This window comes from Phoca vitulina, unplaced genomic scaffold (assembly GCF_004348235.1).
Source record: "Phoca vitulina isolate PV1807 unplaced genomic scaffold, GSC_HSeal_1.0 scaffold1, whole genome shotgun sequence".
Taxonomy (NCBI): Eukaryota; Metazoa; Chordata; class Mammalia; order Carnivora; family Phocidae; genus Phoca; species Phoca vitulina.
The window spans coordinates 53491476-53518313 of record NW_022589704.1 but is presented as its reverse complement, the minus strand read 5'-3'; the positions used below and the strand labels follow the sequence as shown (position 1 = coordinate 53518313).

Here is a 26838-nt window from a genome sequence, read left to right as displayed (position 1 = left end):
ATGAGGAACTGAACTGTTACAAAAGCAGAAAGCTACCTTCTGAATCCCAATGCTGCAAAAAAGCCCAAGGGTTAGGCATCTAGAATTGAAATGCAAACTGATTTTGTAATAATTGTAGTAGTGCATACACGCGCATACACACACACACACACACAGACACACCATCCACACTTTCTCTTTACCTGTATTTTTTCAGCATGCACATCAACTTGTTGAATTTGATATTTAAGAGCCTTCAGGTTCCGAGCTTTTTCATTTTTCTTAGTGTAATTAAACTTTAAATTGTTGAATTTCTTTTTGATATCTTTGAATGACTCTTTGAGCTGCCGTTCAATAAAAGAAAGAGGTGATTTCCTTAAAATGAGGACACTAATATTGACTTGTAATAAATAAAAAAATCTTAATTCAAAATATTCATAGTCTTGAAAATGTATTCAGTGATTTTTCAATAGAAAACAAGTCTGCTAAGTGAACACATGTGAATTTAAACATATCCCTAAAATATAAATATAAATTGTTCTTTGTACTTTCTGATGTGTAAATTTTTTAGAGCGGGGAGGGGAGGGGCAGAGGGAGAGGAAGAGAGAATCTTAAGCAGGTTCCACACCCAGTGCACAGCCCCATGCAGGGCTCGATCTGATGACCCTGAGATCATGACCTGAGCCGAAATCAAGAGTCAGATGCTGAACTGACTGAGCCACCCAGGTGCCCCTTGATTTGTAATTTATAATTAGATTTATAAGTATAGAATATCCTTTGGCTTCCAAACAAGACAGTTTTTAACACATCATAGATTTTCAACAACTCTAATATTCTTATTTGTATTTATTTGACATTATGTTTCCCATTCATTCTATTCTCTGTCTGCTAGTGTTGCCCTAGATCCTTCCGCCTCCCGAGGCTCTCTTACAGTATCAGCAATGAATCGATTAGGCTCCCATGCGCTGTTCCTGTTGCAGAGGTCAATGAAGGGTTGACCTTCAGACCACCAAGGACATTAGTGGGATAAAAGAAGAGACCCAATATGAGACTTAGTAGGAAAAATACTTTACTTGCCCAAATCCAGCTAAAAAATTATTTTTCATGAGCAGTTTCCAGGAGAGATTTCCTTCTTAGATATAGGCCACTAACTTCAGATGTCCTTCCAAACCGGAAAGTAAAGTTGACAGCATGACCACTGATGGCAGTGCTAACTTGTGTATAAACAGAACATATGGCAATGAACTGAGAGTAGGGCGTGCATTATGACAGCCTTAAGAACACACAGTTCAACTTTACCAGTGAACCAAAGCTCTAAGCAGTCCAGTCCCGTTAAACACACCACTTTCTGTGCCCTTTTCCATATTCAAGAAAGAGAAACATGTTGACAGGCAACTCTCTTGTTATATTATCAGCAAAGAGAAGTACAGAGAAAACATAAACCTTCTCAGATTATATGGAAGCATTTAACAGCAAAAAATGAATAATGTCATGGTTGATAAATTTGAGCTATGATAAGAAAAGTCAGAAACACATTAAAATTCTTTTCAATGACAGCAAATAAATTATTTGGAAGGGAATAAAAGCCGTGTACATGCTGGATTTTAGACTTGTAATACATAAGAAACATATCGGCCCTAAAAAATATTTGCTTTCTCAAAATGCTTATTTCAAATTCTGCAGATTGTAGTAACAGAACCTTTACCTTATCTTTAACATTTCTTGGAGACAATTATCTATAAAGGCCTTAGCAGACTTGCATACATGGAAATTATTATGCTGATGCAATTTTTGCCTCTGACACACCTATACATAATCAGTGTTGTTTATTTTATATGGTAAATGAAATTGTTGAATGCTAGTTTTAAGCTACCAATTAAGCCAACCACAGAGACCATATTAAACATTTAAACTGATAAATCAGTAACATTCTAAAGAGATGGTAAGAACTATAGTTTCAAAATTTGAAAACTATTTCTCTATTAGAACTCACAAATATTTGAGAAGTCATATTCATTTGGTATACTTTTGAAATAACCAATTAATATTTAAATTCTTTGACATTCAGTGTTTTAATATGCACATGTTTGATTTTAGTGGGAAAAGACAAATGGGAGAGAGATATAAAGGGACTACATTTGGAGTTATTCACATAAAACTTGGGCAGGAATTGTTTTCCCCCAAAGTCATAATCTGCAATTGTAGGTGTAATAACTACCACATCTGAGGAAACCACAGATTCTTGTATTAAAAAACATGTCCCCAATAGGGAGTTATTGTTTCATGGGTACAGAATTTCTGTTTGGGATGAAGAAAAAGTTCTGGATATGGATAGTGGTAACGGTAGTAGAACAATGTGAATGTACTTAATATCGTTATCAGTACTTGTAAAATGGTTAAGGAGGTAAACTTTATGTTATGTGCATTTTACTACAATTAAAAAATAATTTTTTAATAAAAAGAAACAGAAGAAAAGAAAAAAGAAAAGGGCAAATATATGTCCTATCACTAGTAAGTATCCATTGGAAAATAAAATTTTATATTCTTTTTTCTCTTACTGGAACATGATATACATTATAAACTTCAGTCTAGAGAAAGGAAGAGGGGCTCTGTCATCAATCTGATAATCACTGGGTTATGTCTGCTTGTTTGAATGGGAAAGATCAACTTCTATTTGAAAACTATGTGATGAACGGAGAAAGGCTGAGCCTTAACACTGTAATTCTAAAGCATGAAATTTTAAATCTACTTTGAATCAAAAAATTTAAGGTCGATAAATGATGAGCACAATTTTACTTCTGTGGCTTCAGAATGTATGTACTTCCACTGAAATGATTTATAAGATATATATAAGTTCATGGCACTGTGCGTATGTGAAATGGAATCAGCTTCTTTCTGACACAGGAGCTCCTTTTACAAAGTTGCTGGCACTTTTCTCTTTTGGTCCCACTAGAAATGCACTTTAAATCTTGTGCCTTTCCCAGCTCAAATTTAGGACTATTGCAGATACAAGCTGAAGGCAGCATGAAGGAACTACCTTTAGCAGCTAGGTTTTCAGAAAAACCTAACCATGCCTAAATTTCTTACCTGCACATTCCAACATGAAAACTTAACTTCCCATCTAATCCCTGTATAACTTGTGATCATCTTTTTAAAGGAACTGAGTGCCATGGTTGCTTGGCTATGGAATCATTGTTCCCGTAGCTGTTTCTAACTTTAGTTAGCTTGTCAACAATGGGGAAGGGTGGAAATGGCAAGACAACTGCTCAACTAGAACATGTAAGCAGAAAAAAACACCCAACGCTGGGGCAGGATAGTTCACCCTATTTGAAAGATTTAAATGTTGTTATAATCCATATTAACAAAGCTTCTAAAAGTCTTTAAAAAACCAGGAGGAATTTTTTTTTCTAATGAATAATGTGATTTTCCTGTCTTTCCACTTGTTCAGCTCCTCCATATTTGTTATGGAATCAGCAGACTAAGTTAATAGAGCTATACTTAGGAATAAAATTAAGACTTTAAAATTGTGGTTCTTTTGAAACCAGCAGAATGAACATCTTCACCATATTTCCCGGGGAGCAGTGAGCTTCTCTCAGGGTTAGGAATGAACAAAGCTTCTTTGAAAAGAAGCAGAAGCAAAACGAGGCTGATGATGACCGGGTTGAATTGCTATTTTTAGTCTTGACTAAGCTGGTTGAGGCTGCTTTGGCATAAGAGTGTATTATTGTGAGTCTGGTGCTGGCAAAACCAATTTATATGAGGGACATGCGACATTTTAATAGTAAGGAAACCCATTAAAAACAAAAGCCTCTCTGGGCACCTGAGTGGCTCAGTCGGTTAAGCGTCTGACTCTTGATCTCAGCTCAGGTCTTGATCTCAGGGTCCTGAGTTCAAGCCCCATGTTGGGCTCCACACTGGGCATGGAGCCTACTAAAAAAATTAAAAAAGAAAGCCTTCATTGGAACTATGGCACAGGTTTGGCCAGATGCAAAAATACAAAACAAATAGTCCATTTCTCTTCATGTCCACTTCACGAGCTTCACTTCCTGCTCATCCTTTTGCCCCAAGAAAAAGCTTTCTGATGCTCATTTTCAGTAACAGAAGGCTTCACAGTTATCACCTCCCAGGGATGCTTGCATTTGAAATGGAAGGACCCAAAGATTCATAATTCAACATGAATGATTTGCTACGATTACTACGGCTAGGCTATTAAGCCTAAGTGCTGGAGAGCTTTCAGGACAAGGCTCCCTGGGCCTCCTTGTGCTTGGCAACCATGCGGCTGTCCTTCCTCGTGCGCTCAGGGCCAGCGCTGTGGGCAGTAGAAGTGGGGCAGCCTGTGGAGAGAGGACGCCGGCTCCGTTTGACATGGTGTCTCAGTAATGGCTATTGTCTCCGCCCCGCAAGCTCTGTGTGTTCATGTTACGTTGGTTTTATTTTCTGGACATGGTAACTATGATTTTAAACTTCAGCTCTCTGTATTCTTCAGGAAAAAGAGTCACTTTGCAGACGTGAAACACCAACCTTTTAACACCTTTTATGCCTATGGATGTTCATTTTCAGAACAAATCTATCTTCTCTATTCTCTTCTATATACCCTCTGGATGGACCCATGGTGTGGCCTGGTCGTGACTGGCTGTGACTTGAAGTCCCACGGGCTTTAATTCACTCTGGGCTCCACGTTCCCTGAAGACTTTTATATGCTCATGGTCCAGTACACAGTAGCCACATTGGCGATATGTGTCGAATGATGATAGTTTAGTTTTTTTCCTTAAAATGACGAGTTAGGGTTATCGATCTGGAAAATGATAATCCCCCGCACCATACCACAATACTGCCCACCGCTTGTTTGACCCATCCAGGCACTCTTTATCTGCCTCTTATCCTGCCAGCAGGGGACTCTCCATGGTCATTTTGTCAACAGCAAAGTGCTATATGAGGTCAGGAAGTTCGATTTCATGAGTTGGGTATGTGTCTATTCCCCTGTTATAATTTGCTGCTTCTCATCTGCCTTGTATCTCTGGAACTCAGATGACCGACTTATCCAAATTGACAAAAAAATTTGTGTAACTGGAACCTGAGACTCCGACATATGGAATAGACCTATATATACACCAAATCCTTTTCTGCTTCCTTCCCAATGGGTAGGATGTTGCTACAGTGTAAAAATTTCAGGCTAAAGTAATCTAATTATATGAAAGCTTCTGTTTGCAAAACTTATTTTGAGAGAATGGATACCAACCCAATTTTGTCATTGCTGTTTTTTTTTTTTTCAGCAAAGTAATTGTGACCCATAATGAGACTCCAGTTACAAATTTCCATTAACATTATGTAAAAGTAATTTTTTTGGTCAGGTTGCAGATAGAAAACATGCTTGATATTAACTTATTACATTTCTAAATGAAGACGTGTAAAAGAACGAGTAACTAATGATGTTCTGTCACGTCTCACCACAGAGAATGTCTGTAATGCTTTGTGTATTAACAGCTTATTTATGTTGCCAGGCAAGAAAATATATGGTAAAATTCAACATTTATGCATACAAATGTATCTTTGTGTGAAATGAGTGGAAAAAAAACTCCCGAAATCTGGCAGTCTGAAGGCTGTGAAGGTAGACATGGAGAAAATGAGATTTTATAATTTCCTATGTCTTATGTAGTGTATGAAATGAGAAAATAATAATACTTTACCCAAAGATAAGGCACAGAACCATGGTTCTTTGTCTTTAAAGAATATCATATCACATTAAAAAAAAAAATCACATTTAGAACACCTCCCTTTATTTTGCCCTGAGGTACTGAGTCCTCTGCTAGGTACCTCTAGGGCAGTTATAAGCAGGAAAGTTACTTAGGGCATCATCAACAAGTAATTTGATTGAAATGACCAAATGAACTGTGCTATTGTATCAGAGCATCCAAACAGCTTGTCACGGCTATGCCAGAAAACAAAGCTAGCAGAGGAAAGCACAGAGGAAGGGTACATGGCGCATCAGACCATGCCGTGGTTGAATGTGTTAAAGCAGGGAGTGAGTGGGGACTCTGAGTTTAGCAAGTGACATCGTGTTGGTGCCCAAGTAAAGCCTGAAGACCAATAGATGAGCTTTTGGCCCAAAGCTGACTCCTCAACATACCTACTACTCTGTAGTCCTAGAGCACACTGTTCAAATGCAAATCCTACACACCTCCAGTTTCTCGTTCTAAAAAGGAAGATGTGTCGAAGTCGAGATCTTCCAAAATCTATTTCCACCCAGAGTCCGTGAACTTCCAAGAAGCACTTGAAGCACACTGGAAGCAAAACAATGTGTTTCCAAATCAACTTAAAAAATAAAATTCATTGGGGTGCCTGGGTGGCTTAGTCGGTTGGGTGTTTGCCTTCAGTTCAGGTCATGATCCCAAGGTCCTGGGATCGAGCCCTGTGTCGGGCTCCTTGCTCAGCTGGGGTGCCTGCTTCTCTCTCTCCCCCCTTCTCTCTCTCTCTCAAATAAATAAATAAAATCTTCAAAAAAAATGCAATGTTTGCTCTAGTTCTCTGGTGGGGTGTCTGACTTTAATGTTTTTATATACAAAAAAAGTAGAGTAACATATTGCTTTCAATTTTTTATAATGTTTTAAGTACCTATGCCAATATTAATAATGACAATATAATAAAAATGTCTAGGTGTATAAATATTATCACCACTTGGCATCTACCCATCTGCACTCTGATATTCACAATACAAACTAGAGTGTACGTATATTTATTTCACTAAAGTGTGCTAAAAATATTCCTTCTGATTATCTTCCCATTAGGCTTGTGGTTGGAAAGTCCAGGGTGTGGATGCTACACTGTGACATGCCTACTGAATTTCTACAAAAAGGAAAGGAGAAAAGGACCAAAGATTTTCAAAGAGCCTTTAAATATGAAATTGTAACTTACATCAAAGATTAGTTGGATATGAAGTAGAAGCAAGTGGGAAGACTAGTTCTCTTAATGTTTAAGGTCATGTTAAAGTGATATCTGATTCCTAAATCAAACCCACATGTATCTGGTTGCTCATGGTACAGACAATCCTTGGGCGTCCCGACTGTGACTATAAGGGACATCTGTCATCTCAGCTAGCTGGCTCCCAGCAGAGGCTCATCACGAGGCAACCTGTAAATAGAACCACTGTGGGAAAGGCCTGAACAGGGAAACCCAGCTCCATAAAAGCCACAGTGCATCAGGAAGATGGAAACCGAGCTATAGGGAGCTGGGAGTAACCCTTAGCCTCCTCCACTTGTGGTTTTGGTTAGTACAGAGCTGTGCATCCCTGCAGCGAGAAAGATTTTTGGCAAAACAAAAGTTTACCAAAGAAGAAGAAGGAAGAAGAAGAAGAGGAGGGGGAGGGATTAGAGAGGAGGAGAAGGAGGAGAAGGAAGGGAAGAAAGAAGATAACTTTGGGGAAAGGTAGGAAAAAAATTGTTTGCAAGCCTGCAAATCTAAATGTTATAGCCTTGGGGAGAATAATGTTTTCTTTAATATTGCTTTCTTTAATAAGACCTGAATGAACTATTGTTAGCTGAAACTGGAAGAGGCCATAGAGGGTAGGCTACACTCTGGGTTTAACCTCGAATGAATCCCTAGCCCAGAATGCATCCCTGGAACATGGACTCTGAGCAGCAACTCTACAGTCCTGCGGCACATAGCTAAAATGAAAGTCGTCGTTGATGTTCCTGTTTCTCTCCTGGGATCCACGTGGCCTCTCCTGTTCTCTGCCCCTCTCACTTTCCTTCCAGCCCTGCTCCCTTTCTGCACCTGCCCGTGGTCTAGAAAAGTGTGGCCTGCAGGAAGGAGCACTTCAGAGCACTCATAGTGAAGTTTAGTTACTCATACTTGAGTCCGTGAGCTAATGTTGTCTGATATTTGATACTTGCTGGGCCCAGATTATGTAAATAATTGGGCATATACTAAATGTTTGAGAAGGTTTACCACTTCCTTTTCCTCCACCCATTTTTGTACTCAGTAATGAGTACCCAAAAAATGATGGACTTGAAACATTTTGCTCTAAATGGAGATAAGTCTGGCATTACAGTACTCTGTATCCTGCTGTCAATTCTCAGTCAAAAGTCAGGTTCTATATTTTCCATACTGATCTATGTTTTCTCCCCAGAATAAGTTTATTTAAATGGGAAGTTTAACTAGGGGAGGGTTACTGTGGCTTGCTACATGTTTGGGGGTTGGGGTTTAGATAGAATTGAGGGAGAGTAGGTGGAATTATGTGTTTGTGAGCAGGTGCATGGATGTAGAGGATGACTTTCATCTGTTATTCCTTTTTCTCTAGAAGTTGTTTTGCCAGGAAGCCACTCCATTTGAGTAAATATGAAACCAGCCATTTGACTTTGGTGATAATACTTTGTAGCCTCTGAGGCAAAGAGCCTGCTCCCCTGGCCCTTGGCACCCCCTTCACTATGAGTCAATGGTACTTAAATAGAATCTCAGCAATTCGGAGCTGGCTTCATGGGGACAGCATCACACTTTCTGCCCTAATGGGCTATATCCACTCAAGCAAGCAATTGCTGTACAGGCTTGAGTGGGGGGAAAGAAAGTAAATAAAACACCACAATAGTGTATTCTAGGTTTTTCTATGCATTGACAACATACTGACTTGGGTGCTGGAAATTTACTCAAACTTTCAGAGCCCTGAGACCGTGCTTGGTGGATGAAAGGTCAAGGTGGAATAAAAGGTCTCCTGATTGTGGGTGCACACGTACAGACAAGAGACATGTGCTTTAGGTTCAGAGCAGCTTTTGACAATGTCGGTTCTCACCCCTGCCACCCCACCTCGTTTATCTTGTCCCTTGAGGTGCAGTACTCCAAGCTGCAGGTCAGGGTCCGTTCATACTCCTGGGCTTTGGCACGCCAGTTCACATGGTCCCCCTCAAGGATGTCCAGCTGTTGCTGCAGGTTCTTTGCAGAAACGTTAGAGCAGTTCTGAAAATGAAAGAGAAGAGAAAGTAACAAAGGAGTGGGTGAAACGGCAATGAGACGAACATGCTATTTACCTGCGGTATGAAACTTATAAAGGACATTAAAAAACCAGTTCCTGGCTTACCTTACCTTAAGCATATTTGAATGTAATGATTTCAGAAAGAAGCCAGACACCAGCATGTTGGGGAAGGCAAACCATTGCAACTCTAGTCTTGAAACTACAGTTTTGAAGATTGGCTCATCACACCCAACTCTTCAGAGACGCCGTTTATTATAAGGTATAATTTTTACTTCAAAAGGCATAAAATATGCATTGGAAACATTCAGCTTCTGCACTATAATTTTCCTGTCAACTTGAACTTAACCTCAGGTTCATTATGCAAGTGCGCCAATCTGTGCTCAACACAGAGGGCTGCTGAGGCCAAGGCCAGATGAGGGCTGGAGAACAATTTATAATATTATTTGTGCAAAGTGACACATCTTACTTTTTTCTTTCTTTTTAAAATAAATTTATTAATAAAATAAAACTCTTTAAAAAGAAAACTCCTTCTTGGTAAAAACCAATTCTATGAACAGTGACAGATATTTTGTATTTCTATGTCTTTCAGTTAAAAAATTAAAAAAAAAAACACTTTAGGTTCATTGCATTCCATATCATTTAATGGAGATCTTAAATGAACTTTAAAGTAAAATTGGCCATTGTTATTTTATTTATGTTATACATATTGGATAGAATAAACAATCTCTTCTTCCCTCAAATTAGGAATTTGGAGAAGAATTTTTTTTTTTTTTTAAATCAGAATCCAATGTGTTATTTATAAAATTATGATCTGGAAATATTTTCTTCTTTTTTAGGCTCCTTTGTTAAGGTCAGTCCAGTGGCATAAAGCAGATCCAGTAATGAGTACCCAAGCCTTTGGTGAAGCCAGGAAGCTCCTTCTTTATGGGCTTTTATGGATAGAGCAGCTTCTCTGGGCCTCAGATCCTTCTTTTATAAAATGAGTGTCCTGGGCTAGATCATCTCTAGGATACCTTCCAGATCCAAAATGCTAAAGCAGCATAGGTCCAATCAAAATATAACCTGAGCCACATGAAAAATTAAAAATTCTCCAGTAGCCATATTAAAAAGTAAAAAAGAAACAGGTGCAACTCATTTTCATAATATAGTTTGTTCAACCAAATACCATCATTTTAACATGTAAACAAATGTAAAAAATATTAATACAGCTTTTTATACTAAGTCTTTGAAATCTAGCGTGTATTTCACACTTACAAGCACTTCTTAATTGTTGCTAAACTTCTATCAGAAATACTTGATCTGTATTCAAATTTCATAGTTTATAGTTTAAACTGTAGATTCACATATCCAAGCTGTTCCCAACATACTTAGACGTTTTTCCATAATTACAGTGAGTGTCAGTTTTAAATTTTAAATTAATTAAAAATAAATAAAATTAAAAGTTAGTTCTTTAGTTGCATTAGGCGCATTTCAAATGCGAAAACCTGACTGCCATCCATATTACACAACACAGCTCTACAATTCTACATTTTAATTAGCATGAGAATAGATGTATTAAACAAGACTTCTATAAACAGATTTTTCTCCTTAAAAGTCTTTTCTTTTGTTATAGGTGGTAGAGATTCACCACAAATAACTATCCCAATGGTTTAATGTATTTTTAAATTTAACATATACTAGGCAATCTGCCTGGTTTCTTTGATATTATACCCCAACTCTCAGCTTTAGTTAGGTGTGAGTGATGGTGTTCTAAGTTGCTTACAGGCCGTAGCACTGATGAGATGACATCCACTCCCAGGGAAAGGGCCAGTTCATGGAGATGATCAATATGTGCCTGCTTTTCCTGCGAGCGACTGAGGTGAACCTGGGCTTCGTGGGCATCATCCAGATCCTTTGGCTCTTCTAAAAACTCCATTTCCCTTGATTTATTGAGATGACCCAGCTGGAATTTAGGACATTAACAATTAACATGGATTTCCTATTTTTTATGAAGATAGATTTTTTTTTTTTTTAAGATTTTATTTATTTATTTAACAGAGAGAGACACAGTGAGAGAGGGAACACAAGCAGGGGGAGTGGGAGAGGGAGAAGCAAGCTTCCCGCAGAGCAGGGAGCCCGATGCGGGGCTCGATCCCACGACCCTGGGATCACGACCTGAGCCGAAGGCAGACGCTTAATGACTGAGCCACCCAGGCGCCCCGAAGATAGATTTTTTTTTTAAAAGCCCACTTGCTATAACCAATTTTACTACCTGGTCAAAATGCTGCCAAGCCCATCTATAATTATTAGTGTCATAGACCAAAAAAATGTTACAGTGCTTCAAACTGATAGGGTAAAATTGAGGGATTAACATTGTCAGTTCTATTAAAAAAGAAAACACTCGGGCGCCTGGGTGGCTCAGTTGGTTAAGCGACTGCCTTCGGCTCAGGTCATGATCCTGGAGTCCCTGGATCGAGTCCCGCATCGGGCTCCCTGCTCGGCAGGGAGTCTGCTTCTCCCTCTGACCTTCCCCCCTCTCATGTGCTTGCTCTCTCTCATTCTCTCTCTCTCAAATAAATAAATAAAAATCTTTAAAAAAAAAAAATAAATAAAAATAAATAAATAAAAAAAAAGAAAACACTCTTTTTGGTCAGAGTTTAAAACCTTTGCAAGATTTAGACTTGTGATCTGAGTAAATTCAGAGGCTATTTTAAAGGGATATTGATAGATGTCCATCTTCTGTTAATAGAAGCTAATAACTATAAAGCTCTATTGAGCACTCCATATTGTCATTTAATTGAGATACAAAAAAAAACCAAAAAGAATTTGTTTTCTTCCCTCGAAGAGCTTACACTTGAGTTGAGGGGAAGAAGTAATTTAGAATCAAGATGCTAGGGGCGTCTGCGTGTCTTAGTCAGTCAAGAGTCTGCCTTTGGCTCAGGTCATGATCCCAGGGTCCTGTGATCAAGCCCCACATCAGGCTCCCTGTTTAGCAGGGAGTCTGCTTCTCCATCTCCCTCTCCCCCTACTCTTGCTCTCTCTCTCTCACTCTTTCTCTCAAATAAATAAATAAAATCTTAAAAAAAAGAATCAAGGTGCTAAAAATGACAAATGTGTGAAATAAACAATGAAAGTTCTGGAAATTTAGAAGAGAGACAAAACATTCCAAGTGACATAGGTTTGTTGGAAGCAGGGGCAGGGTTTAAATAGTAGAGGGGAGAGAAAAGGATCTGTCAGGTTATGGCGCCTGAGAGTCCAGGCTTGGAGTTAGGAATGTGTGCACTATCTTTGAGGGACAAAGAAGAGCTCAGTTTGGCTGGATCATAAGGGAGGGTAGAGGCATAGTGAGAAAAAAGTTAAAGGCCAGATTGTGGAAAGCTCCTAATACCAGAATAAAAAATTTGGCCTTTTTTACACAATAATTTATTTTTAACTTCATAGTTTAAAACTGAGGGTCTTCCAGGTATCGGTGACAAGTCTTACCTTTTCCTTGACTTGGTGGAATTGGACCACCTTGTACAGGATATCCTCGTAATCTTGGATTCTCTCTTTCTGTGTTTGATGGAGATGAATAAGCTCCTTTAGTTGTTGAGACTTCTCTTTCACAGGGGCTCCTTTGCCACTTAACTCTTCCGATTCTTTTATAATGTACTGAACTTCATCATTCAGTTGCTAAAAAGTTAAAAGCAATAAAAATATCCAGCTTTTAGGGAGCTTTTTACTTTATAACTGACTATAGGAAGACCTAAATCACAAATCATTCTCTCATTTGTTAACAATTATTTATTGTCAGCCCCACCCCATCCCTGCAAATCCAAGCTTTGTGCTTGATGCTAAGGATACATTATTCTATCCCCAACTTCTCAGAAATTAAAAAAAAAAAAATTATCAGCAATACAAAAAAACCTGTTTCAAAGCCAGCTGGTAAACTACAAAGTCACCTATTTCTGTGGCACACCAAGTACTCCAGTTATCTGTTAACTGAATGTATTTTAGATATTCTGTGAAGCCATGACCATCTCTGATATTTAATACAGACTAGAATCAGGCAGTGTGGTAAAAACACCAGAGAAGGCAAGTCTAAAAATATATTGGGGGAATTATTTGTCCTCTAGAATAACAGAATGGTCGGAGTGAACTACCAGCTGAGCCATGTGGTAGATATGCTGCTTTAAAAATGGTCATCCCATAATGCACCAGGGTGCCTGGGTGGCTCAGTTGGTTAAGCGACTGCTTTCGGCTCAGGTCATGATCCCGGAGTCCTGGGATTGAGTCCCACATCGGGCTCCCGGCTCAGCGGGGAGCCTGCTTCTCCCTCTGACCCTCTTCCCTCTCATGCTGTTTCTCTCTCTCTTTCAAATAAATAAATAAATAAATAAATAAAATCTTTAAAAAAAAAATGGTCATCCCAGAATCCACAAATAGCCACCATATGTAGGGAGGGGTAAAGCAGCTTCCTTTTTACCCAGCACTGCTCAGAGATCCCTTATAGGAATCCAGATTCTGGGATAGAACTTGCAAAGGGTGGACAACTCAAAGAGGAAGTCACTATAACATCAGGGATGGATCTTCTTCTATCAAGGAAAAAAGTAATGGAAATGATTTAGGCAAAGGAAATAATTTGCAGAAGAGTAACAGAAAGGTCTTCAAGTTGAAATCAAGCATGGGGACATCAAATATATGCACGTCACAGTGACAGAACTAACAAAGCTTGGAAATGGCCCCTGACTTTGAGGGATTTACACACTCACGCATGTGCAGGGGCATGTGCACGCATGTAAACATGAAATGCAAATAGGCATATATAACACAGGGTAGATCAAAGTACCTAACACGTAGGGTAGTTGAATTTTCTAAGATTTTACAAGAACTCATTCACCATGGGCTACAATGGTGTGTTTTTGTGCGGGGGGCTGGTTATCCATGATATCAGTTTTATTTTAAAGAATCTAAAATAGATATTCCTTAAAGGAATCTTTCATTTTCTGATTCAGCATTCTTTAAGGCCAACACTTAGGAAGTTGTGACCAACAGAAACGCAGATAGCTTGACTTTGCAGCAAAGAACAAGAAGCCAGGCAGGAGGACAGCATGACCAGCAATCACTTTTGGCAGCTGTATCAGGTTTAGGAGCCGCAGCAGGTGGAGGGTATGGAATGCATTCAGAGTCAGGGCCTGGGAACATGACTCATGGTTTTATCTCATCTCCTGAGGGCTCTCTGAGAGGGAGAACGGGGAGAGCACAGCAAGATTCCTGGGAGGGTGTTGGGAACCTGGGGTGCCAGTGGGCGGGGACAGTGATATCATAGTGGCAATTTCGGGGACAAAGGGCAGGAGGGCCTCTGTGTCAGAGCTTGCCCATCCTTGCTCTCAGATGTCTTCATCTAAAATGTGTCTATACCTCTTAGGGAAATAATTAGAGTCAATATATGTGATAAATACATTAATAAGGAAATAATTTAACACAAATTAAAATAATCTAAGATAAGAATATATTAAGGACATTTTGTGGACTGAATGTTTGTGTCTCATCAAATACAGAACAGTGAGAACAACAGTAAGAAAAATGTCTTTTTAAAGTGGAGTTTTAGACAAGCAATGTTTTTGTTTAAAAAAAAAAGTAATTCACCCGTCTGTGAAAATTAATTAGGTAAACCTCAACTGAACAGTTTCATTTTGTTTTGTGTTGTCTTTTAACATCTTTATTTTGAAATAATCATAGATTCAAAGAAAATTACAAAGAATTGTACAGGGAGGGGCGCCTGGGTGGCTCAGTCGTTAAGTGTCTGCTTTCAGCTCAGGTCATGATCCCAGGGCCCCACATCGGGCTCCCTGCTGGGCGGGAAGCCTGCTTCTCCCTCTCCCACTCCCCCTGCTTGTGTTCCCTCTCTTGCTGTGTCTCTCTCCGTCAAATATATAAATAAAATCTTAAAAAAAAAAAAAGAATTGTACAGGGAAGTTCCATGCTTCTTTTCTCCAGTCTTCTCTTCCCCAAAGTTAACATCTTGTACAACAAGATAAAAACCAGGAAGTTGACATTCGTACAATCCACAGAGTTGTTTTGGATTTCTCCAATTACACATGCACTTGTGTGTGTGTCTGTGTGTCTGTGTATATGTGTAGTCCTAGGCAATTTTATCACATGTGTAGCTTAATGTAACCACAACCACAATCAAGATAAGGGATTATTCAATCACCACATGGCTCCCTTTATAATGATTTCCTCCCCTATCCATCCCTAACTTCTGACACCAGTAATCTGTTCTCCATCTCTCAAGTTTTGTTGTTTCAAGAACATTATATAAAGGAATCACACAATAAACAACATTTGGGATTGGCTGTTTTCATTCAGCCAATTCCCTTGAGATTCATCCAGGCTGTTGTGTATATCAATCATTCATGCCTTTTATTGCTGTGTAGTATTCCATGACATGGCTGTTTAGTTTAATCATTAAACATTCCCTGTTGAAGGACATCTTGGGTAGTTACTAGTTTGGGGCTATTTTGAATAAAGCTGCTATAAATATTTGTGTACATAGTATTTAGTACATAAGTTTTCATTTCTCTGAGATAAATGCCCAAGAGTACAACTGCTAAGTCATATGGCAATCCATTTTATGTTTTATTTATTTTTTAATTTTATTATGTTATGTTAGTCACCATGCAGTACATCATTAGTTTTTGATGTAGTGTTCCATGATTCATTGTTTGTGTATAACACCCAGTGCTCCATGCAATAAGTGCCCTCTTTAATACCCATCACCGGGCTAACCCATCCCCCCACCCCCTTCCCCTCTGAAAGCCTCAGTTTTTTATTTTTTTCCCGTTCACCCAAGTCTATCAGTCTGTTTCTTCACCTGGAGCTGAGGCTTCATTTCGTTCCATTTTTTCTGTAGACCTAAAATGGTCTGGAGGCTCCCTCCAAGGTCAAGAGCAGACACAGGCATAAGTGCTTCCTGAAGAAGTTGTAAGTTGTAAGTAGTCTGAAATAAACATCAGATAGTCATGAGTTTGTTCTCTTTGATACCACCAGCAAATATGTAACGACCATTCCAGCGATGACTAGTATGTCATCGAACTTTTCCATCCCCATGAAAACACTCACTACCTCAAGTGAGTTCGAGGTTCTAAATCACCAGTGAACAAAAGTGCAGGCCCTGAGTTTCCTTTACTTGGTTCTGGTTTTATTGTGGTAAAATATACATAACAAAATTTACCATTCTAACTAATTGTTAACTGTGCAGTTTGGTGGAATTAGGACATTCACATTAGTGTGTACCCACCGCCACCATCTACCTCCAAAACTTTTTATCATCCCAAACTAAACTCTGTACCCATTTACCAGTAACTCCCATCCCTTCTTCCCTCAGCCCCGGTAACCTCTATTCTGCTTTCTCTCTTTATGAACTTGACTCTCGGTACCTCATGTAAGTGGGATCATACAACATTTACCCTTTTGTGACTGGCTTATTTCACTTAGCATCATGTTTTAAAGTCTCTTCTATGCTACAGCATATGTCAGAATTTCATTCGTTTTTAAGACTTAATAATATCCACTGCATGTTCCTGTACCTTTCTAAGTTGTTCTTTGAATGCTCCCCACTGCTGTTTCACAGGCTTGCTTGCAATGGCTTTAAGTTGCCATGTCATCCGAAGGTGGCTGAGTTCTTCTCTTTCTGCCTTCTGGCTTTCCATAGTGTTCTCCATAAAGTGCACTTCACTTTTCGCATTTAATATTTCATCCCTTTTTGCCTGTTAAATTAATAATCCGTATAATGGCTTTTCTTTCCCAAGAGACACAACATTTTTGCATACACTATTTTAGGAGGCAAACACCTGATCATAGCCAATGCAGGGCACAGTTCTGATATCAGGACAAGTCTGGAATGCTTGTGTGAAGGCACAGTGGGGCTCTCAGAACCTATATTCTATGCTTGGACACCAGGTCCTGAGTTCTTCAAAACCTCAGTGGTGTTTGAGTCCCAACCCTCGCACCCCTGGCCAGGGTCTGGTTATTTCCTAGGGCTTAAGGGGTGATAGAATGAGCACCAGGATCCAGAAATGTTGAAGTCAAGATTATTTTAATGCATAAGTTTTGAAGTGTAGTCCACCTTTAATTTTTAACACACTCATTAGAATGTGTCAAAATCTTGTATCAGGAATATGAGGGGTCTGTTTTTCTCTTTAAACTATCCCATTGTATATACTATGATTATTTTAAATTTTTCTTGTGAACCGTGCTTGAAGTTACTCCCTTTTGTGAGAACTGAAATGTATACGTCTATATATCTCTATATTTGTATCTCTTTTATGCACTAGAATCACAATATCTAAATGCAGAGCCCTTTTCCCAACTTCTATATGTTCTGGTTGACTGATCGGAAAACCTTTAAACACTGTTTTTAAACAAGGGGAAATTCAATTGGAGGCAGAAGGATAAGAGAAGTAAAGAGTAAGACCTAGTGTTTTTTTTATGTTTGCACATACAAAATGTGATATTTGAATATTTGGTTGACAAAACAATGGTTTTTACTTTGATGGCCAGCCTTTCTCAATAAATCATTAAATTTCTAAGGAGCAAATATGCATGGTTGTCTATAATTGCAATTACAGCTAGGTATCTAAAAGTCAAGGGATCTTTTAAACTGTAGTCAGAAGATAGTGTCATAAATATGCAACAATATTTTAAAACTCCATCTTATTTTTAAATTATTTTAAAGGACATCAATATTTCATATTTATATTTTTATATCAATTTAGACATAATAAAGTACTGATTAATTACAAAAGAATATAATTGCAGGTCCTAAATGAGATTTCCTCCCATGAATTTGGGGGTTCAGAAATAAAATGATATATGCTGCAATTATGGTTAACAAGATTCTAATATATCATAAAAGATACTAGACAACTTCAGCAAAACCCATTCCAAATAATATTTTTTTTTTACCTATGCTATAAAGTTAGGGTATCTCTCACATACTATTAAGTAACTATTAATCAAAATATAACATATAATTTAATGTAAACTTGGAAATTGCAGCATATCAATGTCAAGCAAAATCTACAGGGCATGATTCGAGTGAGGTCTGGAAAAGGGAGAGCACAGTAGTATTTGTTGCTGTCTAGCTAGCAGGATTCAAGAAGAGTGATGATGCACTTGGCAGACTTAAAATTTTGACCACTCAGGAAGATTAAATAATTTGTCCAAGGTCTAGTTAGTAAACATAATACTCACCCTACTTCTGTGTAGGGGCATGGAAAAATTTGTCATAATCTTATCTAATAGGGTACTAAATTACCCATTTTCCATTTGAATTCAGGCACAGTTAATGGTGTGTTTTGTTTTCTAGATACGATGATAACAGGAAGGCAGTAACCTGGATAGCATCTTTGATATTCACCACTATAAATTAGTAAATTGACACTTTCATCAAGATGTCTGCCAGATTTCTCACCTAAATCAATTTCTCTGATCTTGATGATTTTTTTTAGATGAACTGAAAATTTTTCAGTTTCAAGCTTGAAAAGATGAGCCACAGCAACCTAATCAAGAGCAGGACACTCAGTGGAAAATGCCAGTTGGCCTTCTTCCTTTTAACAACAAAACTGGTTACCACATTTCAACAATAATGTTTGTTTAAAAGCCTAATGGTCCAAAAAATATGAAGAGGATTAAAAATGTGTTTTACTTGCTTTACCAATAATTTCTTATCTCAGAATGTCACTGAACCATTAAAGTTAACTATTATGTGGATCTTAATTCTTATCACTAAGGAGGAATTTATTATATGAAAGTGGTAAGGACCTCGGGGTAAAGCATGTGTTTCATACATAATGTCTGAGATTTGATAGATTTGATTCATGGGTCCTGCCAACACAGGACTACATGATTGGAAACCAAGAGAAAAGTAGACAACAGAAACAACTCCAGGCCCAGATATTGGAATTAGCCAACAAACACTTTAAAATATCCATGATTAATATGGTCAAGAAAGTACAGGAGAGATGGAGAGAGGACAAGAGAGAGAATTTCACTGGCAATTGAAATCTAATAAAAAAAGATCCAACTGGAAATTTCAGAACTGAAAAATAAATTTCTGAAATGAAGTTAGTAATAAAAAGGATAGACATAAAAATGTAGCTTGCAAATATTTGAATTCCATTGTGAATACAAATTAGAGAAGTGCACAATCAAGAGACTGAGTAAAAATGTAAAAGATGATAGATAGATAATACGTGTTCTAAATGTTCCAAATGAAAAATAACTTAATTAGTTTTTACAATAAAGCACTTGTGTAACATAAGAACATGGGCAAATTGCTTAGCAAGTTTTCTCTGATGCTTAAGAACAGCATTAGATAAATTAGCACTATTTAATACTTATTTTGTTTCCTCATAGATTTAATAAGAATAGTCTTCAAACAGTAAAAGTGGAGAGAGTAGATAAAGAGAAAATTGCACATGCAACCAATGAATTATTGAACACTACATCAAAAACTAATGATGTACTATATGTTGGCTAACTGAACATAATATAATAAAAAAAAAAATCACAAAAAAAAGAGAAAATTGTAGCTCAAAGTGATGAGAATAGTTATAGAACCTAACTCTTCCAAATGAATTCAGACTCCAGACTGAGACTCATCACATTTCAGAGTACTGGGAAAATTGCAGATGTCAGTTATCTTTGCAAATCGACAGAAAATAAGAGAAGGGCCAGAAAGTTAGAAAAAGGAAAATGCCCTAATTTTCACAAGGGGGAAAAGGATGGTCTACATCATTTACAGACTGGTAAGCCTTACACTGAAAATCAGTGCAATAAGTTTATCATGGATCAAGTAGTTTGTGAGAACTTTGGAAAGAATTCCTCGATCACAAGGAGTCAACCTGATTTATGCCAAATTATACTTACGTAATTGATAGGATAATTGGTAGGTAGGCACTCTTTTGTGCTATCTCGCTCACGACAGACTTAGGAAAAAAGTTGTGAATTAGTGGTTGAAATGAAGTACTATTGGAAGTGTCCATGACCGTTTAATAAACGGGTTAATCAAGTGATGGCTTAATGGATTGGGAAGTCGACTTGCCCCTAGACACTTTTATTAAAAATCTACTTGCAGCCACAGAAGGCCTACTTATAAAATGTATAGAATTAAATTCAGAAAAGAGAGCAGATTCAGAATTATTTTAACAAGATGGAATCATGGGTGAAGACTAACAAAAGGACATTAAATAGGAATAAATATAAAGGCCTGCATTTGTATGTAAAAGATAAATGCCTGACCAATATAAGATGGGAGAGAAGTAGCTTGGTAGGAATTGCAATGAAAATGTAAGGGGAGTTTTATTTGATCACAAGCCTAATATGAGCCAGCAAAGTGAAATTATTGCTAAAAATGTTAGCATAATCTTAGGTCTCCTTAGTAAAGAATGATGTCCACTTTCTTGTACTTTGTGTTGAAGTTGGACCTCACTTTCTGGTTACATTTTATGAATGATTTTGACAAACCATAGAAAATTCTGGGAGGGAGAATTAGGATGGAAAGAGAAACGAAGCTATCTCATAAATGATAGAAAGGATTTCTATGTGGTTAGCTACTGGAAAAACCCAGATTAGACATAGCAACTATTTTCAGTGTTTGAAGGACTTTCATGTGTGAGAAGAATGAAATATGAACACTTTTTTCCCCTGTGTAGCTACAGAGGGTTGGAAAGAGATATGAAGACAGATTTGGCTTAACATTAAAAAAAAAAAGGTTTCTAGTAGCTGGAATTTTGTAACAACAAAATGAGCAGTTTCATTAGGAAGATACTTGAGGTATTAAAGGAGAGGTGGATTAGCCATTTTTTTCAAACTCTGTAGAGAACTTTATATGGGTCATGGGTTGATATAAAAATTCTAGTATTTTACAGATACAACTCGACAACTAAAATTTTGAAGTACATTTCTAAATACAATGGAGTTTTACTATGAAAAGATCTGCTATGGTAAGAAATTCTTCAAAATGATGATTCACCCTAGATGTTGCCTTTAACCCCTGGAAATTTTGTAAGGACCTTGTTGCACGCTCTCAAAATAATACAACTTTCGGATGGACTTCTGCTGAGGTCTCTATGTAATAATGGCAATGTTGTATTTGAATTATAGTCACTCTTTCTTCTTAATAGTTAAAATAGCCTTCACTAGAAATGAATAGGAGGTCTAAGACCAAATAAGCATATAAATGCTCAGCTTTAGGACTGTTCTGGGTTGAATAAAGCTAAAAAAAAATAATAAAACCAAAAACAACTTCCTAAACCAGCAAGGCTGATTAGCAGACAGATGGACTTTTGAATTTATGGTTTTGACTTTGACAAGGTATCCTTGCAGAAGGTGTAACACATTTAATGTCATTCTTACCATATTTATTAAATTAAGGAACTCAAGCCCTAGGTCTTGAGTTAAAAAACTCCTCTTCAAAAATAGCTGCCATTGCTTCTCAGCTGAGTCAGATCGATGCTTGGCTTCAGCATCATCTTCTTCCTTCTGCAGGATTTCAGTTTGGTAAAACTCCTTTAGGCTCTGACACTGCTCCTGTACCTAAAAGAAAAAGAAAAAAAAAGGAGAATATAAATGAAAATTAAGAACACTTAAAAACATTTTTAAAGAAAAATAGCAGTAGAGGGCGCCTGGGTGGCTCAGTCGGTTAAGCGACTGCCTTCGGCTCAGGTCATGATCCCAGGGTCCTGGGATCGAGCCCCGCATCAGGCTCCCTGCTCCGCGGGAAGCCTGCTTCTCCCTCTCCCACTCCCCCTCCTTGTGTTCCCTCTCTCGCTGTGTCTCTCTGTCAAATAAATAATAAAAATAAAATCTTTAAAAAAAAAAAAAAGAAAGAAAAATAGCAGTAGATTCTAGTAAAAACCTATATAAAAATTAAACAGAAACTACATTTCAGAATTCTTTAAGTTATTATTGAATATTGTCAATTACTGAAAAGACACGAAAATCCATTTAGGTTGTTGACAGATAGGACTACACCTCAGCAGCAAATTAAGCTGACAAGTTTGTTACCCATAAGACCTAGTTACCATAGCCAAAACCATATTTATGTATTACATATGTGCATGTTTTGCAACTGGGGACAATTTGTGTCAAAGACCAGTGTGGGTCCCCTTAAAGCTGAGTTTTATAATTCAGAAGGAAGATACATACACACGTGCATGCACACACACACACACACACACAACCAGGGAATACAAATCAGAAGGAAAGAAAGGTAAGCCAGTGAAAAATTATTTATAATTATTAATCACAATTTCCTTCTAATCAGTGATAAACCAGAATAAAAAAGTACAAACAATTACTAATTTTCTGTGCAAGTATTAATATTAAGCTGCCTCCATAGGCTTATCTTACTGAGGTACATTACTTCGCCTGCCTAAAACTATATTTTCTCATTTGCTAACCAATGCTAGCAGTACTAGATTATTTTAAATCACTCTTTGATCAGAGCTTATATAAAATCAAATGTGCCTGTAGAACTATAGATTAATATGTAATTGGGTAATGTAGAAATAGAAAAATTCTGACACAAGCTTTTATGCATTTTGAGTAATATTTAATGGCCAATAGAACAAGACTCAAAGAGCTCATAACTACCAAAAGCAATCTAAACAAGGTGAGAAATTTCAGGCAATGGTTAGTCACCATATTTTAAAGATATTAACATCATTCATCATTTAAATGAACTTAATAGGTGGGCCTGCAAATGGTGCTCAGAAACAGAAGTTCTACCCTCATTTCCCATTTTACATTTATTCATGCTTCTGTTTTGCTGATGCTTGTTTCCTCAGCCTAGAATGAGCTTTCCTTAATTTTCTACTTATCCTTCATGAACTAGTGAAATGGCTACCTCCTCCATGGAGGCTCCTAAGTTTCCCTGGTAGAATTAAGGATTGGGGCGCCTGGGTGGCTCAGTTGGTTAAGCGACTGCCTTCGGCTCAGGTCATGATCCTGGAGTCCCGGGATCGAGTCCCACATCGGGCTCCCGGCTCGGCGGGAAGCCTGTTTCTCCCTTTCCCACTCCCCCTGTTTGTGTTCCCTCTCTCGCTGTCTCTCTCTCTGTCAAATAAATAAATAGAGTCTTTGAAAAAAAAAAAAAAAAAAGAATTAAGGATTCATTTCCTTGGGTTCCCAAAGATAGTTCTGGGAGAAAGAAAACCATAAGCAAATTATCGTTAACACAAAGACAAGTATACACACAATGTTATGGGCCCGCTGAGGAGAGACTACCAACTCTACATGGAATAAATAGGGAAGAACTACCCAAAGGAAGTGACCTTTGAAAGACCTGTGTCTTTCAGAATTGTCCAGGGTAAGAGGCAGTAGAAGGGGATCCCAGACGGAAGGGTTAACAAGTGTGAAGGCACAAGTGTGAAAACACTGGCTGGTTCAGAGCGCCATAAAAGATCGTAGTGTGAGTGAAGTTCAGGTTGCACGAGCTGAGTGGTTAAGAAAGAAGCTAGAGGAATCACGGTGCTGGATAAAGCTGGCCAGCAGGTTTCAACTTGTTTTCTACTCTAACCAACATGATGTGACAGATTCTCATTAGTTTGAAACAACTGATAGCTGTCACAATGGTTGAGAATCAGCATGGCAACTATCAGCACTTCTATGGGGCTGCACGCTACAGGCTGGGGTGTCAATTTGATGGGCTGTCGGTTATGTGCAACTCTCAAAACATAAATTTTAATTCATCCTCCTTTTCCATGGCTCAAAGAAACTTGAATGCAAGTGAGAATGATGCCATTTATGGGAATTCCCTTGAATCTGTACTAGTTTATGCTTTAAGGGAATTAATGATAAACTTCAATACTTCATCCATTTTTTCTTTTTTTTTTAAATTTTATTATGTAATGTTAATCACCATACATTACATCATTAGTTTTTGATGTAGTGTTCCATGATTCATTGTTTGCGTATAACACCCAGTGCTCCATGCAGAACGTGCCCTCTTTAATACCCATCACCCATTTTTAGTAAAAGTTATTTATAATTTGTTTCACAAATTACATTTGTCATATTACCTGAATGTCAAGAGGTAACATGATCAGATTTGCTTTAGAATGACCATTTTTTGAAAGGAGTGAAGCGGATAATTACAGGAAGCAGAACAGGCAGAAGACAACTTCTTTAAGCTGAGCAAGAGATGGTGAGGGCTTGAACTGAGGAAGTGATGGTTCAGGTGGAGGGGAAGGGGAATTCAGAAATCTTTTAGGTTGTCCCTATAGATAAACAAGGGATAGCATGGCCTTCGATACAAGAAAAGACCAAAGGGAGGAGGCTAGGGATTAAACTTCAGCTTTGACATTTACTAGCTGTTTGATCTTGGATACCCTAACTTCTTAGAATCTCAGTTTTCCTTATTTGTAAAAGAGGAATAATAGTAACTAAACATAGAGGTGTTATAAGGATTAAACGAAATCAGGAATGAGGACGCCTAGGTGGCTCAGTTGGTTACACATCTGCCTTCGGCTCAGGTCATGATCCCAGGGTCCTGGGATTGAGACCCCCTCAGCCTCCCTGGGGTCTGCTTCTCCTTCCCTCCTCTACCCCCCCCCCCCCCCCCCGGCTTGTGCTCTCTCTCTCACTTTCGAATAAGTGAATAAAATCTCTAAGTAAATAAATGAAATCAGGAATGAAAAGAATGGGGCTCATACAAAACAAGTGCTCATTGAGAGAGATCTTGGAAAAGACTTTGAAGCTTCTACATGGGACTTCTGAAAACTGATGGGGTCATTAATCCAATGCCAACACACAGAAGAAAAACACGTTTGAAAAACAGATAACTGGTTGTGTTTTGTTGAGCTTTACGAGCCTACAGGATATATAGGGAATTAGTATGATTGGAAGTTGAAAGCATTGGTCTGGGGCTTGGAAGAGAGGGGGCTGAGGAACCATTTTTGAGTTATTAGTGTAATAAAACCACGGGCAGGGGTGTGATTTTGTATAGAAAGTGTATAGCATGTCCAAAAGAGAGCACAGGTAAGAGCTCCATGACTCACCACGCTTCAGAAACAGCAAACTAAATGAGGAAAAAGGAGAAGGAACAGATAAAGAAGTAGACAAGATGATGCCACTTAAGTTGATATCCAAATAAGGTAAATCTACAGAGACAGAAAGCATTTCCGTGCTTGCCTGAGGCTGGAGGATGGAAGCCAGGATTGACTAAAAGTATGCAGCAGGCCCCTATTTGGGGTGATGGAAATATACTAACACTGGAGTGTAGCGATGCCTGCACAGCCCTATAAATATACTAAAACTCCTCACACTCTAAAACAGGGGAAATTTATCCTATGTAAATTGTACTTCAACAAATCTGCCTTCTAAAAAGTCACAGGAGGTGAGAGTGAGAGAGTTAAATGTGGCAGAGAGATTAACGGGGATGAGGACTGAAAATACAGCATCTCATTTGTCAACTAGCAAGTAGCTTATCAGGACAATGTCAATGGAGGGAAAGGGTGGTAAATGGCAGGACTGAAGAGGGAATACACTAGAGGCAGCGGGGTGAGGCTTGGGGAGGACAGGCAGGCAGAGGCGAGAAGTGTCATCTTCCCGTTTGGAGAGCGCAGGCGCGAAGGGAAGGACAACTACAGAGTGGCAGCCTTGGTGAGGGTAACACCATCAGCCATGGCTGTAGACCCACAAGAAGGAAGCAATGGAAAAAGCAGATTTGAACAAGTGGCGGATGGATCTAGCTGAAGCTTGATTCTGAAGGGCATAGGCACGTGCAGGGAAGGACTGACGGCTGATTCATGTTGGGCACAAATAGAGGCTTCATGTTATTGGCAACTGGGGGATGCCATGTGTCAATAGGTTTGGAAGTCGAAGGAGGTCAAGGTTTTTTTGTGTCATATGTGTCAGTCACATACAAGGAAAGGGCCTTGGCTGAGATTTAGGGATGGAAACTGGGGTAAGATGTTTGCGAATCACTACTGAATGGGCGCCAACAAGGGAGTGTACAGGGACCCCGGTGGAGGCAGGCACCCATGCATTGTAACAGTGCCAATCAGCACAACTGTATGATTTTCCATAGGAGTGTCTGAAAGCTGAGTAAACAGAGGGTTGGTTTGGCCTGGTATTGGGAATTGGCAGGGAGAGTCAGGGTGGATGGCTGGGTGATGACAGGATGGAGAGTGGGCTGGAAATGAATAACCAGGAGCTGGTGAGGAAAGAAGGAAAGCCTGAGGGGGTCGGAGGGTGACGGACTGAGAGCACCGCCAAGATGAGAAGGACAGAAGGCTCCACCAGGGAGCAAAACAGATTTAGTGAACACAGGGAGGGTGGAAAGATGTGAGGTCCTTCTGAGAAAGTGTTTCTTGCAAAGCTAAGGTCCAGCCCTAGAGAGGCTCTTGGTCCCAAAGGCCAGAGCCGGCCATGGAAGTAGATGCTGAAGTAGAAGCCAAGCAGGTGCATTTTTGGCAATGAAGACATAGAAAACAGCATTTCTTTGTACCTTCTCCACCATTTCAAGTTCCGAATAAAAATGTTCAACAGGATAATCCTGTCAATTGCAATACCTTTCCCAAACCATAAGGGTTCAGGGCTAAGAAAAACTAAATAAAAGTTTAGGTGACAAAAGGTGGAGTAAAGACATGGAACAGGGGCAGTGGTTACCTGAGATTTGCTGGGACTGGGCATGGCCTTCCTCCCGAGGGGTGAGAATTTAGAACATTACAGAACGAGAGCTGACAGAGGAGATGTGCTTAGGCAGGACGCTGGTGGGCTGGGGGTGGGGGGGGACCGGTGACAGTGGGAGGGTGGGGGTGAGAAAAATTCGAGCATGCTCCCTAACTTTGGTTGGCTTTACCCCGGAGTGGACCGTGTAGGCTCTACCTCCCGCTAGGCCAGTGCCCGCCTCCCTGAGAGTGGCAGAG

The 26838-nt window shown here is 38.8% G+C and overlaps 1 protein-coding gene across 2 annotated transcripts in view; it reads right to left on the bottom strand.

The window, feature by feature from the left end:
• Positions 1 to 26838, bottom strand: part of CCDC141 (coiled-coil domain containing 141) — a 219990-nt gene that overhangs the window by 54884 nt on the left and 138268 nt on the right. For both annotated transcript variants that reach the window (XM_032407144.1, XM_032407134.1), the window contains exons 13-19: positions 21323 to 21502; positions 16492 to 16671; positions 15777 to 15902; positions 12404 to 12592; positions 10704 to 10883; positions 8776 to 8925; positions 183 to 323 (exon numbers count right to left, since the gene is read on the bottom strand). In XM_032407144.1, coding sequence (XP_032263035.1) covers positions 183 to 323; positions 8776 to 8925; positions 10704 to 10883; positions 12404 to 12592; positions 15777 to 15902; positions 16492 to 16671; positions 21323 to 21502 — 1146 coding nt within the window. The remainder of the gene's footprint in view (positions 1 to 182; positions 324 to 8775; positions 8926 to 10703; positions 10884 to 12403; positions 12593 to 15776; positions 15903 to 16491; positions 16672 to 21322; positions 21503 to 26838) is intronic.